Source organism: Callithrix jacchus, chromosome 16 (assembly GCF_049354715.1).
Source record: "Callithrix jacchus isolate 240 chromosome 16, calJac240_pri, whole genome shotgun sequence".
Classification (NCBI taxonomy): domain Eukaryota; kingdom Metazoa; phylum Chordata; class Mammalia; order Primates; family Cebidae; genus Callithrix; species Callithrix jacchus.
Window position 1 is genome coordinate 1930315 of NC_133517.1, and position 19355 is coordinate 1949669.

Sequence of the window (19355 nt, forward strand, 5' to 3'; positions counted from 1 at the left end):
TTACCCGGCCAAGATACTGTGTTTCAAACTGCATATTCTGTGTTTGGCTGTTTAAAGCTATCCCTTTGGAGGAAAGGTTATCTGAGCAGCAAGTTTGATTTCTTAGATTTTTATCGGTAAATTTGGAATCATGACTAAAAGAATCCCAATAATTTTTTATGATTATTGGCATAAATAGTATATTCCTATTGTACAGTTAGATTGGAAAATTACATAGGATACATGTAGAGTGAACATTTTAAATACATGCCCATGTTGATTGCAAAACACACCTTGACTTCACAAACATTAAATATCATTTCAAAACAAATAGATGTACATTTAAACCAGTAAATTGACCTAGTAATCAAGTTAGTTTTTAATAACAGCAGTTTTTTGAGGTTTAGCAGCATATTTAATACTAACTGATAAAATCGGTAAACCTTGTTAGTGTCAGTGAGCATCTAATCTGTATTGAACTTTTACTTCCCTTTTTAGATCAGAGATAGGGTTCACACACATATCTTTCACACAGCATTATTAGGTTTAAAGAAGACAAATTTCTTAAATATGATATTTGGTAAATTTGTGGGTCTGTAAAAAACTTAATGCTGTAATTAATTTGTAAGCCCTGCCATTGACTCTACCAGAGAAGATTCTTCAAGCCTAGTTGCTGAACTTCAAGAAAAGCTTCAGGAAGAAAAAGCTAAGTTTCTAGAACAACTTGAAGAGCAAGAAAAAAGAAAGAATGAGGAAATGCAAAATGTTCGAACATCTTTGATTGCGGAACAACAGGTGTGTACCTCTTTTCCCATTTGTTTGAGAACTAGAGGTAGACATACATAATTTCTTTACGTAGCCGAGGGTTTCTTATATGTTAAATGTGATTTTCCGTACATTAATCCTGTCAATAAATTTTCTCATGACAAAAGCATGTATTTTTAAGAATTTATTTTTTAGTTTCTTTACTCATCTGGTAAAGTATTTTTCATGTTAACATGTCACACGACAATATCAGGTGCTTCAAAATGAAATAGTCTTAGATTAGAAGTGAGGAAATGTGAACCCTGTTCCTGGTTTCTTCACCACCTGTGTGATCTTGGGTAGATCATTTAACATCTTCAGAACTAAGATTAGTTTTCTATGAAATGATTTTTTGTTTGTTTAAAAAAACGAGTTTTGCTGTTTTTCTCTCTAAGCTTCAAATTCTCTAAATTCTGTCATCCTAAATTACATTCAGATCAACATAAATATCTCACACTTTGTGTAATTCTTATCCTTCTGCTAGGCTGGTGGTAGATTAAGATGGAACGTTGTCGAATTTTACTAATGTACTTTGTTCCTGGTCAATAGTAAGAGGTGGTGCTTGTGAAGTATGGTGGGGCTAGATCAAGGACCAGATTACTAAAGAGCTTGTACTTTACCTAAAGTACTGGACAACAAATGCAGTGGCATAGTTAGAATTCTGCTTGATGAAGATCACCCACTGGAACATGGAGAAAGATTGGAGGACTGCAAAGTAGTCAGCTGGAAGAGCAATTTGGTAGCCACTGGTGGAATTCAGGCCAGGGATAATACTGCATTTTGAGGGACACATTTCTGAAAGTGCAGTTCATGGTTGTTGCACACGTGTAATACTATGTGGTATTTTTCCTTTTCCTAAAATGTTACGATTAATTAGTGTCTTTGTAGAATTTGAAAAAATGTAAATCAGCAAATGGAAAGAAAATAAAGTGTAGTTCAAACCTCATAACAATTTTAGATTTTTAAGGCCTCGGGAAAGAAGAGCCTAGGAAAAGGGAATAAGAAAGAGCAGCCAGAAAAGAAGTATGTGGCTTAGGGGAAGCCAAGGAAAGTTCAGTGTTCAGGAAGGAAGAATAGCCAAGTTTCAATCAGAATTAACAATAAAGAGGTCATTAGTGACATCTCTCACTTTAAGAATCTGGATTGATAGATTCTTCTGCATACTGATCTCTTTATCTCTGTTGTATTACATTGTCTCTCTCTATGCTCTTTTATAAGCATGTACAATTTTAGATTTCTAAAATCAAGGAATGAATTAACTGAAGCCAAAAGTATAGTATTGACAGCTATCTAATTTAGTTCTTCATGTTTTAATTTCTCTGTAATATTTATAAAATTAGAGCTAGAGAGATTACTTCTAAGGTACCTTCCAGTTTTCCATGGTGTGTATGTTAAGTTGTAGTTAATTTAAGGTGATTCATACCTAGGTCTAAGTCTCCCTATTGCCTGCATTGTTAGCATTATTCATTTATCCAAGGACCATAGAGCTCTTAAAATTTTGGAATTAGAAATGCTGGTAGATGAGAAGAGTCAATTTAGATCATTTTATCATTTATCGAATCTTCTAAGTAAATTTTTTTTGCCTCTTAGAGACAGGGTCTCACTCCGTCATTCAGAATGAAATTTAGTGGTGCAATTGTGGCTAACTGTAACCTGGATATCCTGGGCCCAAGCAGTCCTCCCACTGTAGCCTCCCAAATAGGTGGCACTACAGGCATGTGCCACTATGCCCAGCTAATATTTAATTTTTGTGTAGACACTTGATCTTGCTATGTTGCTCAGACTGGTCTCAAACTCTCGGGTTCAAGCAGTCCTCCTACCTTGGTCTCCCAAAGTGCTGAGATTACAGGCATGAGCCACCAAGTCTGGCGTAAGCAAAATTTTTTAAACAAATTCATTCATCTTTATTAAAGAAACTGCAGTTAAAATTGCCAGACTGTCTCATGAGATCCATGCAGGCAATCAGATATATGAGCTTCATATTAAGAGTTTATAGAAGTGGGGGTGTAACACTTTATTTATTATTATATTTATATAATAGCCAATATAAATCGGCATTCCAGTGACAATTGCAGATACCCAGAAAACAGAAATAAGGAAGATAGAGTCATATCTAAAATGTTACATGGGTGATCAAATGCTAAAGACAAAAGGAAGGTTTCAGAGGCAGGATGATTATTCCAGGAAAAAAAAATTAAATGCCCGACAGCACTCTAAGTTACTGATTCTTCTGATTCTTCAAAATTTCAAAATCTCTGACAGTAAATATATGGACAATAATAAGAAACTAGAATTTGCGTTCAGTATACTTCAGTTGGAACCAAGTATCTTTGCCACAGTATGTTGCATTTCATTTTAAAAACATTCATGAATCCCACTCTATCATCTTCATATACAAATCCACCACAGAAAAGAATATTTGCAAGTTTATTTTCTAAGTCCTAGCTGCTGAGTAGTTGCAGATAAATTGAAATAATTATTATTCTCTTGTTCCAGACCAATTTTAACACTGTTTTAACAAGAGAGAAAATGAGAAAAGAAAACATAATAAATGATCTTAGTGATAGATTGAAAAGTACAATGCAGCAGCAAGAACGGGATAAAGGTTCGTACCATGTTGCAATGCTTTTTAATTAAAAAAAATACATTCATGCTAAATGGTTTTTTTATTCACAATACTTTCTTCATGGTGGGGGTCTTTCAGATCTGATAGAGTCACTTTCTGAAGATCGAGCTCGTTTGCTTGAAGAGAAGAAAAAGCTTGAAGAAGAAGTCAGCAAGTTGCGTAGCAGCAGTTTTGCTCCTTCACCGTATGCAGCTGCAGCCCCGGAGCTTTATGGAGCTTGTGCACCTGAGCTCCCAGCTGACTCGGATAGATCTGCTCTGGAAACGGCCGAGGAAGGAAGAGTGGATTCAGCAATGGAGACCAGCATGATGTCTGTAGAGTAAGTACGGCTCTTTTCAGCTGTCGTTCAAGACTCTTGGAGCACTGGCGAAATTCCGTAAGTTACAAAGCTCTGAAAAAGAAAATACTTTCAGCACTGCTGGTTGTCCACAGCCTATATATCTGAAACTTGTGCTATTTTAATTCCTTAAACTGTAAATGTGAGAAAACATTACTGAATGAGTTATTTTGGGATACTTTTATATTGCATACCTAATATGTGCACCAGAATTATCCTATACCGCCAAGGTAAAGATCATGGCAGGAGTGTTGAGCCATTCTTATTTACAAGGAATGTTGACATTTGGGGATCCATTACCTCTAAAGGGGTTATTGTAGTAATGAATATGTTTATTTTGGTGAGAAAAGGCAGGGCAGTTTTATTATTATTTATTTATTCATATATAGCAAATGTTTCCTGAATCACGTTGAAATCTTGGCAGTGCTTACTGGAATTTAGAACTTTCTTCAGCAGTTCTTCGTTGAATATAGTGTAAGACTCCTACAATTAGTATCTGTCAGAGAGACAGAACTGGGACAAGAAAGTGCTCCTTTCCAAAGGACCTTGCAGTAGAGTTTGCATTTCAGATATGGGAACTGAGATTCCAAGGGCAGAAAGTCCAGATCATTATGCCACACAAAGAGTTATGCCCAGTGGCAAAAATAAAATAGAACTTCACCCCCATATGAGATAGAAGAGTAGCGCAAAGTAATTTGAACAAGGGGTTACCAAAAGATATCACAGAGTATCAATATAGTCTCCTTGCGCGAACAGATCCAGGGAATTTGAGCAAGTTATCCATCTTCCCTAAGTTTTTCCATCTACTAGGTAACAGTTTTGGTACACCAGCAGGCTTGCTTTGGGCATTAAATTTAATGAGCCCCTGTGAGACGGTCTGGTACACAGTAAGAAACCAGTAAGTACAGTATCCTTCATGCCCCACCCCTGCGCACTAAGAGGAAAGCAGTCAATTGCATCTTCATTTAAGCCCATTATCTGCCTGACCTTAGAGAAACTTCAGCAGGGGATTTTTTTTTTCTGTTTTATATATATATAAAATTATTTAGGTTTCTGTCTTTCTGGTTCAAAGGAAAGTAATAGAAATTGATTACCTTTAGACTTGGAAGGATATAAGGCTTAAGAATGTATGTTAAAAATAAAATAGAACAAAAAATGTAATTCAAAAACCAAGATATAAACAAATAAAGAAAACATGGTTATTTAGAAAACCTAAATGACAGAAATATGTACAGACACGTGTGAAAAAAGGTGAACCACCTTATTAAAAACCTCTCAGAAAAAAATACATCCAACTTCATTCTACGTATGAGAGGTACCTAGAGCCAAATGATATAGAAAGTTTACTATAATGTGATTCAGAAAGATACAGAAGGAAAAAATATAAAAGCAATTCAAAGCAAAAGGCTTTAAAAGCTAACGGAATTTAGGCTTTTTGATTAACACATAAATTATACATATTTATGGTTTACATTGTGATGTAGTTACATGTATACATTATATAATCAAATTAGTTAACACATCACCTCAAACATTTATTATTTCTTTATGGTGAGAACATTCAAAATGTTCTCTTCTGGCTATTTTCAAATACTGCAGTACATTATTGGACACCAAAATTTACTCTTCCTATCTAGCTGTGGCATTATACCTATTGACCAGCCTCTCCTCATCTCCTGTCCCCTGTACTCTCTCAGCCTCTGGTAACCACCGTTCTGCTCTCTACTTCCATGAGATCAACTTTTTAAGATTCTGCATATGATCATGTGTAGGTTTTGTTATAAGTATGAAAACTGAGTTATTCAGAACTAAAGTAAAAAAAATTGAGAGAGATAAAGTGTGGTACTCTGAGAGAATTGTATAGCCTCAAGGACCTTTAGTTAATTTTTAAATGAATTAATAAAAGCAGATGAGCCACAATAAAATAAATTTGTTTAGTAGATACTGAAATAAATATAAGGTACAAATAAATATGTATAATGAAAAGAGGGACATAACCTCAGGTATAGTTTTAAAAATTACAGACAGCATGATGTAAGTTAATCTCACCTGTGAATTATAAATACAAGGAATCTTTAAAATGGCTTTAGCTTATCAAATGCCATGTGGTTTTATGATGATACCGTCATCATGACCCAGTGGATCCTTCAGGAATGCCAGAGGAAGAACTGTAGTAGAATATGTTACCATATTCGCCCAATTATTTGAAAAGATTTATAGAATCATCTCAGTAGTCGCTGAAATGACAGTTGATACAATGCAGTGCCCATTTATTTAATAATTTAACCAAAAAAATCCTTAGCAGACTAGGAGTAGATGAGAACTTCCTGTTTATTTGCAAGTATATGTGAGAGGCATAGCAAGCATTATATTTCATATTGAAACATTCAGAAGTATTTTCCATAAATTCAGAAAGAACATAAGAATGCCAGCTGTTACCATTGCTATTCATTCAGCAAGACAAATAAAGTTTGGAAACACTTAACAATGTCATCATTTTCAGACAATATCCTTTACAAACCACAAAGACCTAAAGAAATATTGGAATTAACAGGGTACATCAGTGTAGGTCATAGATATACCCAAAGAGGAGTAGTTCACATATTTACCAGCAAAAGCTGATTTGAATATGTATGAAAGATCCCAATAAAAATTTTAAGAAATAATTTATTTGTAGTAAGTTTAACAAAAATAGACAAGACTTTGTGGAGAAAACTAAAACTTGATGAATGGCCTGAAAGCTATATGTGGAAAGATGGATAGAAATGGAGTATTATGAAGATATCCTTTTTCTCCTCAGATGTATTCAGTGCTTTATTACTCAACTGAAATTCTAATGTGTTAGTTAAAAAGTGATGTTTTATGCTAAAATTTATATCTTAAAAATGTATAAAAATACTTGATGGCCTTTCTGAATAAAGATCAGGGAGTAGAGATTTTGTCCTGCTTTGTGTTAAGACATAGTCTTAAATTAGACAGATAATACCTAATTCAGTACAGTATTGGTGTTGCCACAGACAAATAGATTAATAGAATTAGCAATCTTGAAACAGACCAAGGAATATATGTGGAAATCTACATGTGACATTTTAAATCAGTTTGATAAAGGATGGACTCCTCAGAATGGGACATTAGAGTCATTGGTTATCTGTTGTTGGGAGGTGACCCATATTTGACATTGTATATAAAAACAAATGATAGATGTAGTAAAGACTAACTTTGTTTTGAACTTACAGAGTTTCCTAAAAGACTACTCTGAAATCAGAGTAGGAGGGCACTTGGAAAATAATCAATATTACATTGAAATTTAAAACCTTAGTACAACAGAAAACACTATAAACAGCACAAGTCTGGTGGTTAATATTTTTAATAAATAAAAGATGAAAGATGAAAACTTTTAAATAATTAATGCCATTTTTTTTAGACAGTTTCACTCCTGTTGACCATGCTGGAGTGCAGTGTTGCAATCCTGGCTCACCTCACCTTTGTCTCCCCGGTTCAAGCGATTCTCCTGCCTCAGCTTCCAAAGGAGCTGGGATTACAGGCATGTGCCACAAGGCCCAGCTAATTTTCTGTTTTTAGTGGAGACAGGGTTTCTCCATGTTGGTCAGGCTGGTCTTGAACTCCTGACCTAGGTAATTCACCTACCTCAGCCTTCCAAAGTGCTGAGATTACAGGCATTAGCCACCCTGCCCAGCCAATGCCAATTTTTTTTATAGTCTATTTTAAAAAGTAGTAGAGAACTGTTCCCAACTTCCCCTCTGAGGCCAATATTATATACTAATACCAAATCAGACAAATATATCACAAGAAAAAAATACATGTTTTATAACCATTTATACAAATATTCTCAAGAAAATATTAATAGATCCAGTCTGGCAGAATATAAAAGGAATTTCATTTGGCTTTATTTCAGAAGTGCAAGATTGGTTTAACATCTAAAATCAGTTTATGTAATACACTGTATCAGTAGAATGAAAGGACAGAAAACCACATGATTATCTCAATAGATGAAGAAAAAGCATTTGACCAAACCCAACAGCCTTTCATCATAAAAACACTTAACGAACTAGGAATTGACTTCCTCAACCCGTTAAAAGGCATCTGTGAGAACCCACAATTAACATCATACTCAGTGGTGTAAGACTGAATGCTTTTACCCTAAAATCAAGATGAAGATGGTCTGCTCTTGCCACTGCTGCTCATCATTATATTTGGAAGTTGTATGAAGGGCACTTAGGCAAGAAAAAGAAATTAAAGACATTGGCCGGGCGCAGTGGCTCATGCCTGTAATCCCAATACTTTGGGAGGCCGAGGCGGGTGGATCACCTGAGGTCAGGAGTTCAAGGCCAGCCTGGCCAACATAGTGAAACCCCATCTCTACTAAAAATACAAAAATTAGCCTGTAATCTTGGCTACTTGGGAGGCTGAGCCAGGAGAATCACTTGAAGCCAGAGGCAGAGGTTGCAGTGAGCCGAGATTGCGCCACTGCACTCCATCTTCAGTGACAGAACAAGACTCTGTCTCAAGAAAAAAGAAAGAAAGAAATGCATCTAGGTTGGCAAGGAAGAAATAAAACACTCTATTTGCATATGTAGCCTGATCTGTTATGTAGCAAATCCTAAGGATTCCTCTAAAAAACTATTGTAAGTAATAAACTAGTTCAGTAATGTTGCAGGATACAGGCTCAATGTGCAAAAATCAGTTGGAGCTGGCTGTGGTGGTGCATACCTGTGGTCCCAGCTACTCGAGAGGTTGAGGCGGCAGGACCCCTTGAGCCTAGGAGGTTGTGAACAGGGACAACGTAACAAGACCCTCTTCTCTTAAAAAAAATGTCATTCTTTCTACTAGCAGTGAATCATCTAAAAATGAGATGTCAAAGACAGTTTCTTTTATGATGGCATCAAAAGGATAAAAATACTTAGGAAATAGATTTAACGTAAGAAGTTCAAGACTTGTACAAATTACAAAACTTTGTGGGAAAAAAAGACAGAAAAGTATCCTGTGTTTGCTGACTGGAAGACTTAATCTCCTGAAGATGGCAGCCCTCCCTAAATTTATCTTCCAATTCAGCATAATTCTTATAATCTGAACTGTGATTTTTTTGCAGAAAAGGCCAGGCTGATCCTAAAATTCATACGGAATTGCAAGAGTCCCAAAATAGCCAAAGCAATCTTGAAAAATAGCAAAGTCTCACATTGTTTGACGTTTAAAATTTGTAAGCGAGGGTAATAAGACACTGTAGTGCTGGTCTGAATATAAATCAATGGAATAGAATTGAGAGTCCAAAATAAGCCATTGTATTCATGTCAGTTGAACCCTTGCATTATGGTCAAGGGTGCTGAAACAGTTCCATGAAGGAAATCCAGCAGATGATAACAGGGTTAGCAAAGCTGGATATCCTGATGCAAAAAGATGAAGTTGGACCCTTTCCTCACATATGCACAGGTTGACTTAACATAGACCATAGAGTCATGTGTAAAAGCTAAAATTATAAAACTCTTACGAAGTCAATCTTTATGATTTTATATTAGGCAAAGCCTCTTCCTAAAGAATTAGCATGTTGAAGAAGACAGAACACCTGCCTTGCATCAAGTTGTTTAAAATATAATTGGGGGATTATACCTGTAGATGAATTTTAAAACCTAAATAATATTTGTTTTTCTCTTTTTTAATTTTATAGCTTTTTTTTTTCTAATGAGTTTTTGGATGTTTTAGTGTAATGGGCATATTTACACCTGGCATAGAAACTAGTGAGTACACAGCATCCACTTAGTAGTAAATCTACTGAAGTCTTCAGCCACTCAGGAACTACCACTTTATCAGTGACATGGATTCATTCACGTAAAGGGAAAAGAGTGGTTCTTAATTCCTAGGAAAAGAAGAAATTTGAAGATATCTCTAGATAAATATATACACAACATTTTACTTATTATTTCAAAAGGTTTATAGATGTAGGCCTGCTACAGAGAATACGCAATATTGAAATTACATGCTAACTGAAATAAGCTACCTTTGAAAATTTATGAAAACTGTTAAATTATTAAAGTGACCTGTATTAATATTCAAATTTCCAAAATCTTACTGAAGAATGAATGTAAAGTTTAGAATTTCAAAAGACTGAAACTAAATCATTCTTTCACTTTTAGAGAAAATATTCATATGTTGTCTGAAGAAAAACAGCGGATAATGCTGTTAGAACGAGTAAGTAAATTCTCTTCTCGAAGTACGGTGTTTAATATATTCACTTTTAGCTACAGTTAAAGAAACTGCACTCTGGAAACATACAATAGACTATTTGTGTTTATAAAGTAAATCTTTTTATGATTAACTTTGTGGTCATTGTTTTGGGAAGTCTTGTCAATTATGATCTTAGTGGCTAAACAGTTGGCAGTATTTCAGCCCCTCCCATTTTTTGTGATTTCCCAATGAATGAAGTCTATATGAGAGGAAAAAGTTGGTAGTTTTCATTAAATCAATATGTAAATAATAATTTTATCTAATAGTTAAGAATTCAGCAAAACGACATAAATAGCAGTTTTAAACACCTATTTAAAAAAGTATTAAATATTAGAAATGGCAAAAAAAAATAAGTAATGAAGAGAGTTTTGTTTTTAATAAAGATTAATTGAAATGGACAAGAAAAAATTGACAATAAAGGGGTTCCCTTTATTAAGGGTACTGTAAGATAAATTGGTACACATTTGACAGATCATTATTCATAGATTACTTTTCATTCTTTAGGCCTATAAGATTTCCAACAATGTCATTTTTTTCTTTACAAGCATAATTGTCTGATAAAAATCCAAATTCAGAATTGTACAACTTTATTTGAACTATAGCATGTGTTCTATTATAAAGGGTTATGTGATTTCCTACCTCACAGTAACCTGAGCTGTGTGTTACGGATGCCAGATACATTCTCTTAGGCATGATTTAGTTAACAAAGTATCTGGGCATAGAGCTCAAAGTTTGATACATATTTATATATTCCACAGGTGTTTCTAATGCATATTAATGTTTGACAGTCCTTGGTAAATGTATCTAAAATTGCGCTGGTTCTCATTTAAGCCAGTAGATAATGAAAACAGTTGGAAAGGATTCATAGAAAATAATATGCCTATCAAATTTTCCTACCAGAACGGAACATTTTTGTCTGATGATAAAACTTTTTAACAATCATTGTTTAGATTTATTTGAGTAGGTAGGATAAACCATAGGTCTCTCTTTCCACCTGCAGACATTGCAGCTGAAGGAAGAAGAAAATAAACGGTTAAATCAAAGACTGGTAAGATTTTTCTTCTTGGTAAATTTGTCTTAACATTTTTAAATGATTTGCATTATATTTCATGATGAAGCTACTCCGTCAGAGGATGTGTGCTGTGACTGATTTATCCATAGTAGGTTTGTTGCCCTGTGTTGGTCATTGAATCCTATTGATTTTCAGAATGCTGAAGTCAGGCCAGAGATATCACCTGACTGTAGAGTGGGACTTTTTTCTTGGCGTGAAATTAAATAATGTCTTGCCGAGACTTAAGACTATAGATCTGGCCAGTTGAAGCATCTAAGATTCTTTTTAAAGGAATCATGAAAATCAGTTTTGAGCTGTGCTTCATAAGCATTTTGAAGATTAATATGTTTACTCACAAGTGTGTGCAATTTTAGTACCTTGTATCTTTTCATGAATTTTTTTTTTTTTAAGACTGAGTCTTGCTTGCTCTGTTGCTTAGGGTGGAGTGATTTCAGCTCTCTGCAACCTTTTCCTCCCAAATTCAAGCGATTCTTGTGCCTTAGCCTCCTAAGTAGCTAGGATTACAAGTGTGCACCATCACACCTGGCTAATTTTTGCATAATTAGTGGAGACAGGATTTTGCCATGTTGGACAGCTGGTGTCAAACCCCTGGCCTCAAGTGATCTGCCCACCTTGGACTTCCAAAGTGCTGGGATTTACAGGCATGAGCCGCTGTGCCACCAGCCCTTTTCATGCATCTTAGTTTTAAGTGAAAGTGTCTGAAAGGCAGGAGACCCCACACAGGACTATAAATTGCCTTGGTTTTTATTGTTTTGTTTTTTATTTTTAAAAAATCAAGACAAGGTCTCTCTGTCACCCAGGTGAGAGGGTGGTGCGATCTTGGCTCACTGCAGCCTCAATCTCCTCGGCCAAGCAATCCTCCTGACTCAGCCCAGCAAGCAGCTGGGAGTACAGGCAAGAGCTGCCACACTGGTTAATTTTTGTTTTGTTTTTGTGGAGACAGGTTTTCCCCATCTTGTCCACGCCTGTCTGGAACTCCTGAGCTCAAGCAATCCACCTGCCTCAGCCTCCCAAAGTGCTGGGATTCCAGACAAATTGGAATTGCCTAGAATTTTGCTGCATGTGGCCTGATTGTCTTGGCTTTAACCTGTGAACTTACCCAGTTATTTGAACAGCCCATTTTACAGCCACTTATGTGTTTTAATAAAGCAATAACTTTATTTTTTCAAATTCTAATAATTACAGTTTACAAGGTAATAGGAACTTTTTAAGGCATCTGTTAAGTACTTTTGAAATACTTTTTAGAATTTAATTTTTTTAAAAATGAAAATATCTTGTAGTGAAACATCTCCTTTTTTATACCTTAACTTGAACAGCAAAATTTACTTATTTTGTAGTGATCATACTGTGAATCACTAATTTTGTCACAAAGACTTAGAATAATTGCCTGTCCCAGACATGACTCAACATGTGTTTTATGTAGCACCCTCAATCGAATAGAAGCTGTCTTTGGCAAGGATTTTCATCGGTTTTGGACACTGCTACGTTCTTAGCATCTAGAATGGTAACTTGTATACTGTAGGTGCTTGGCATATGTTTTTAAATTGTGAACCCAAAAGTATCTGAGACAGGTCTCAATCAGGTTAGAAGTTTATTTTGCCAAGGTTAAGGATGAAGGCATGACACAGCCTTGGGAGGTCCTGATGACAGGTGCCCAAGGGGGTCAGGACACAGTTTGGTTTTATACATTTTAGTTTGACAGGAGACATCAATCAGTTGTGTAAAATGTTCAGTCTGGAAATGCTGGACAATTCAAAGCTGGTGAGAGGGCGTCCAGGTAATAGGTAGATAAGAGATAAGTGGTTGCATTCTTTTGAATCTGTGATTAGCCTTTCACTGAATACACATTTACGTGTCAGAGGAGGGTAGAGGAATTGTCACTTATGCCTTGGTCTGGCTTAGTGAAACAATATGGCCAAGAAAGTAATCAGGTATGCTTTTGTCTGGTGTGAACAGAGGAACCAGAGGGATGACTTGAGTTCTGTCAAGGAATTTCCTTGTGGGCAAATTATGAGGTCTTCGTAGCTCTCTTATTTTAGGAATAAAATGGGAGGCAGGTTTGTCTGATGTAGTGCCCAGCTTGACCTCCATTTGGCTTAGTGATTTTTGGGTCCCTAGATTGATTTTCTTTTCACAGAATAAATTGCCTTTCAGACCCAGAGAGCATTACAGTCACATTCAGAAAGGTTTCCAAATGTAAATCACACTTTTACATACACTTACAGCTATATTCAAATATTTTTTCTTCCTTATCTTCATTTATAATATATGAAAAAGTTAAGCTTTTAAAAATTTTAAATAAAGTTGAATTATGGTCTAAAAAATGATGGTCAATCTTATCTTCACTGGCAGGATAGAAACCATTTGTCTGGTTAATTTTTGGGGTGGGGGATGGAGTCTCATTCTTGTTGCCCAGGCTGGAGTGCAATGGTGCGATCTCGGCTCACTGCCACCTCCCGCCTCCTAGGTTCAAGAGATTCCCCTGCCTTAGCTTCCTGAGTAGCTGGGATTACAGGTATGCGCCACCACACCTGGCTAATTTTGTATTTTTAGTAGAGACAGGGTTTCTCCATGTTGCTCAGGCTGGTCTCAAACTCCCAACCTCAGATGATCTGACTGCCTTGTCCTCCCAAAGTGCTGAGATTACAGGTGTGAGCCACTGCGCCCAGCCTTGTCTGGGTAATTTTAGTAAGCTGCTCTACAATTTTAGGCCTTCCTAGTTATTACTTGTTTTCTTTCTCATTTTAAAAACACCTATTGAGAACCCCGCATTGTACCAGATAGTGTTCAGAGGGAAATGTAGGAAATTCAGACCGTCAAAATTAGACTTAATAAACGAAATGAAATCCTGACCTGTTTGGTTTGTACAACCGTGCATTGCTCTCACTTTGCATCAGAAAGATGTTTTTACCACCCTTTCGAGCTTCAAGCCCCAGGTCTTATAAATGGATTGAAGTCCATTTGAAGAGCAGAACAGTCCCCGCTGAGCTCTGGCGAGAGCTTTTCAGCTAGCAAGTACCATTTCACTTGCTCATGATCAGGAGAGGAAACGGTTGGAAATGGTTGGCTATTGCATCTTTTATTGTTTCATGATTATTCACAATAGTTTTTGAAACTGAGACACCTCAGGAATTGCCTTAGAGATGAGACAGGAGGTTTGTTCTCAGCCTTCAGAACTTTATGCTCCTACCCCAGTTTAACCAGAGTAGGATTGTTTGCCAGGCATGGTGTCAGAACACTGGCATCACAAATGATTGACTCTGGGTTTTTAAGAAGTATTTACTGACAACAGTATAGGTTTGGAAAAGGAAAGCAGAAAGTGCCAACGCTGCAGAAGAGTGCAGAAGAAGGGGCACCTCAGCAAGAGAGGACTGAGAGAATCATGCTGAATTTTCCTTACGAGAATATACGGACCTTAAGGTGGGAGCTGAAGGGTGGTTTGGACCAATATTGGCCATGTAGGTCATGATGAATGATTCCATTTGTAGGCATTTCGGTGTCTCAGTGTCAGCAAGGGTTGCTCAGTGACTTTTGGCATGCATACATTCCGAGATGTATAGAAATTCTGGTTACTTACAACATTTTTGAAAGAGACCTGGAACCAGTGCTAGGAAAGTTTAATTACTTCTAAATTCCTCAGGTAGAGTTTTGCCTCCAGATGGCCTGTTTGATGGTCACCAGGTGGTCTTTGCTTGCTGCATATTTCTAACCTCTGCCTCCCAGGCTCAAGGGAACCTCCCACCTCAGCCTTTCAAGTATCTGGAACACAGGCGCTTGCCATTACGCCCAGCTAATTTTTTGTATTTTTCTCTACCCTCCCTCTACCCCTGCCCCTCCCTTCCCCTCCCCCTCCCCCCTTCCTATTCCCCCCCTTTCCCCCTTCCCTCGTCCACCCCAATGGAGTTTTGCTCTTATTTCCCAGGCAGGAGTGCAATGGCGCAATCTTGGCTAACTGCAACCTCTGCCTCCTGGGTTCAAGGGATTCTCCTGCCACAGCCTTCCTACTAGCAGAGATTACAGGTGCCAGCCACCAAACCCAGCTAATTTTTTGTACTTTTAGTAGAGATGGAGTTTCACTGCCTTGGCCAGGCTGGTCTCCAGGCTGGTCTCGACCTCCTGACCTCAGGTGATCCACCCACTTAAACCTCCCAAAGTTCTGGGATTACAGGTGGGAGCCATCGTGCCTGGCTATGTTTTGTGTTTTTTTGTAGGGACCGGGTATCACTGGTTTGCCCAGGCTGGAGATTTTAAATCTTTCTGTTTTTTCGTCATTGCTGTTATTTCAAAAGGAAAGATTTTGAAACTAATGCGCTAGAATTTTCAAAGTCTTCTTGAAAAATTTGGTTTATTTCTATTTTATTTTTAAGATTAAATATGTAAAATATTTCGAAATCAATTTTAATCCAATCAAATTGACTAATTTTGAGGTAAAGGAATGATTAATGAATGTAAGAACTATATTAGTTTGGGCTCTTTAAAGCTGGGACACAGGCTTTAATGTCTGTAACAGTGAGTGAAATTTTTACAGTATGAATTACCTGTGGTATTCAAATTGTATAACTTCATAAACTTTTTGTTTTTTAGATGTCTCAGAGCATGTCTTCAGTATCCTCAAGGCATTCTGAAAAGATAGCTATTAGAGAGTAAGTATTTAGTTTTGCGAGTATTTTTCTGTGAAAAAAATTCACTGAATTGAATTGTTAATGAAAACGTATTTCAGTAACAGTGATCCTTCAGGTCCAGGTTCATTGAGCTGAGGGTTGGTTTGTATTCAGCAGTAAAAGTTTTCTATTGGAAAGCGGATTTTTCTAAATTGTTATTCTGGAAACATTTAGATTGCCAAAACATTCCTATTATATATTATGATTCACATAAATATCCTTTTCCTCCAGTTAACTTTTCAGCATGTGCTACCTCTTTTTAATCCCATTTATCTCCTTAGTCTTGTTCATCTATATCGGAGAGTCTTGATTTGTATTTAAGTTGCAGTGTTTCCTCATTTTTCATTTTTAGATTTTATGTTATTGATATGCTACAAATTCATAATAAACTATGAAATTGTCAACAAAGAGTCCAACTCTGTAAAATATTTGAAGAGCTTTTTTCTCAGCCATACATGAGTGACCATGGCCTATGACACAGCCCTCAGGACCCCCTGAGAACATGCGCGCAAGGTGGTCGAGGGTTTTATACGGTTTCGGGAGACATGAGACACGAGACATCAATCAAATACACTGTAGATACAAGTTGGTTTGGTCCAGAAAGGCAGGACAAGTGAAAGGCGGGAGGGCAGCTTCCAGGATATAAGTAGATTTAAAAGTTTTCTGATTGGCAGTTGTTTGGAAGAGTTACCAATACAAAAGAATGTCCAGGTTAAGATAAAAGGTTGTAAAGACCAAAGTTATCATGAGTGAAGCCTCCAGATAGCAGGCTTGTGAGACAGTTGTTTGTAAATGTTTCTTATCTGTGTTAATATTAAATTCTTGTTGGCTTTTCCTGAATTCTAAAAGGGAGGAGGACGGGAGGAGGCAAGTCCAACCCCTGTTTCCTGTCATGGCCTGAACCAGTCTTTGAGGTTAAATTAGAGAGCACTGGGCTGGCCTAGAGGAGGAAGTCCATTCAGATGGTTGGTTGGGGGACCCTTAAAATTTTATTTTTCTTTTACAGAATTTATCAGTTGAATGGTTTAATAATTTTCCTGCACTGTATTACCCGGTGGTTATAATTTTTCTTTAGCTTTGGTTATTTGAATGGAGCTCTGGAATAATAAAAGCGTTGTTAGCAACTCATGAATAGTGTTCAGCCTTTTATTCCTGACAGGAAGGCTGAGAAAGCTAAAGACCTTTATTTTACTTCTTGTATTTTATTTCTAAATTTGTTGACCACATTTTTCGTCGTCAGATACCTGATTCTGATTTTCACGTCTCATTAAATTCTGTCTTCTCTCAATAATTGGAAAGTGCTGGGTGGTATCTGTCTTTACCATTGTATGTCATGTCAATGGGCAGTTCATTAATAGTCTTTCAGAGACTAGAGAGAGATGAGCTCCAAAAAACCTGCCTCATAGAGGCCCCATCTCTTCATTTTAAGTTACTAGCTTTCGGTGTTTAGCCACCGAAACGGTGCCTGCCACACGGTTGTTAGGTAGTCCATAAGCATTTGTGGCATAACTTAACAAATGAAAGACTTTAAAAGTGTCCCCAGCTGATTTTGATGATGTCTTAGGTATAGGATCTACCAACTTAAATGATCCTGACAACTGGAAAATAAGAGATTGATTTTCAAGGCCTGTCGATGTTTTGAACAACAGTTCTAAAAAAGGCTATGAAAGGGACAAACACCACTTAAGCATATGATTGGTTGTACCTACTTCTCTCTTTTTCATTCTTCTTTTGGGCTTGTACCCCAAAACGGTAATATCTGTCAAGTTGTTAAACCTAATTAGGCATCTGACATGTAGACCTAGCTCAATTGCTTTTTCTTTTAATTGAAGAGCACTGCACTTGGAGACAAGATCTAATTTTTCTTTGACACTGTGACTGTAAATGAGATGTCCCTCTGAATTTTTGGTGTGAAATGAAAGATGAGGAGAAAAAGATCTTTCTGCGACTGGATAAACTATACTGTGTGCTTTTTCTGCCTTTCATCCAGTTTCTTGACATTAAATAATGGAAACTTTATTAAGGAAAATGTTGGCCTTTGACAGCCCCTGAATCACTCTTTGACCAGCAGTCCCATTAGGAGCTGCGCAGAATGTAAAAAGAGTATCATGGGAATGTGAAATTTATTAGTGCATTAATATCTTAGTATGTAGTTGAGCATTGTAGCTTATATACTTAAGTTCAGAATAGGGGGATTGAAAGTACCTCTCAGTCAATAAAATTGCGTTTCTTTATTCAGTTTTCAGGTGGGAGATTTGGTACTCATCATCCTAGACGAACGCCATGACAATTATGTGTTATTTACTGTTAGTCCTACTTTATATTTTCTACATTCAGAGTCTCTGCCTGCCCTGGATCTCAAACCAGGTGAGGGTGGTAAGTGTCATTCCATGCCTAAAATATAAACCTGGAATGGAGGAAATGAAATAGTAAAGATTTTTTTTCCCTGTATATTATATGAGAATTAAGTCACTGTTTAATCTGTTTTTTATAAAACCTACATTATCTATATTATTTTAATGAATTCCATTTATAACTCAGAATTAAGAGTGTAGCTTATATAATGGACCAGTTGATCAGAATGTGCAGTGATTCAGGCATCTCATACCCTGGTGGCTGCATAATTATATTGTCAAAATTCTCATGTACAGACTAGTCCAGATTAATCTATGCTTATTTGTTTATATCAAAGCATTACCATTTTTTGGCAAAATAGTTTTCTTGAATGATAAAATGTCTAGTCTATCCTATATCATCCTGTGTTCCTAGCTTGATTTTCATTATACTGTTCTATACCTGCACCTGGCCTGTTTTGTCTTTAGGACAAGTTCTTGCTCTGTCACCCAGGCAGGAGTACAGTGGCACTATCATTGCTCACTGCAGCCTCAAACTCCTGGGCTCAAGAGAGCCTCCTGCCTCAGCCTCCTGAGCAGCCGGGACTAAGGACTGTAGATGTGTACCACCACTATACCCAATTTTTTTGTTTTGTATTGTTTTGTTTTGTTGAGACAGGGTCTTGCTTTGTTTACCAGGCTGGCAAATCCCTGTTGTTGAACTAGGCCACTTTCCTACGACAGCTCCATCATGGCTGTTTGTGGTGGGCTGCTTAGAGTATCCGTGGTTACAGTAATCATGGAACCATGAAAATGAGAAGATAGCTTACAACTTACTGTTTTTACTTTATACTTTTTACCTTGAAAATAACGAACCTGACATTTCTTTTGTCTTCTATGGGTTTTTTTGTTTTTCAGTTGTTTTAACTTTTTATTTGAAAATGATCTTTAAACTTACAAAACGTTGCAAAGATGAATATAGTACAAAGAAAACCCATATTCCTTTACCCAGATTCACCTGTTATTAACGTTTTACTCCGCCTGCAATATCTCTTCGTATATGTATCTAATATGTAAATATACACAAATGTGCGAACACTTTTTTTAACCCCAGAACCATATGATGATAAGTTACATCATACTCCATTACCTTTCCAATATTTCCATGTTCATTTTCTAAGAGTTCAGTGTTTAAACCTGGGAGACATTTAAAAACTCTTTTTTAAAATGCACATTGCCATTTTAAAGGCTTACACAAGTACTGCAGAAAAGAATGTATTTAGCAGTCTTATTAACCACGAAT

General features: G+C 36.6%; 1 protein-coding gene across 8 annotated transcripts in view; it reads left to right on the plus strand.

The window, feature by feature from the left end:
* RB1CC1 (RB1 inducible coiled-coil 1) overlaps nucleotides 1-19355 on the plus strand; it is a 102706-nt gene that overhangs the window by 79711 nt on the left and 3640 nt on the right. For 3 of the 8 annotated variants that reach the window (XM_002807622.6, XM_035276828.3, XM_078352451.1), the window contains 7 exons: nucleotides 609-774; nucleotides 3280-3388; nucleotides 3488-3728; nucleotides 9896-9950; nucleotides 10987-11034; nucleotides 15643-15701; nucleotides 17959-18095. In XM_002807622.6, the coding sequence (XP_002807668.3) occupies nucleotides 609-774; nucleotides 3280-3388; nucleotides 3488-3728; nucleotides 9896-9950; nucleotides 10987-11034; nucleotides 15643-15701; nucleotides 17959-18095 (815 nt within the window). Of the gene's footprint in view, nucleotides 1-608; nucleotides 775-3279; nucleotides 3389-3487; nucleotides 3729-9895; nucleotides 9951-10986; nucleotides 11035-14350; nucleotides 14479-15642; nucleotides 15702-17958; nucleotides 18096-19355 lie in introns of all 8 variants that reach the window. The other 5 variants (XR_013527825.1, XR_013527824.1, XM_035276825.3 and 2 more) reach the window with 5 other exon arrangements.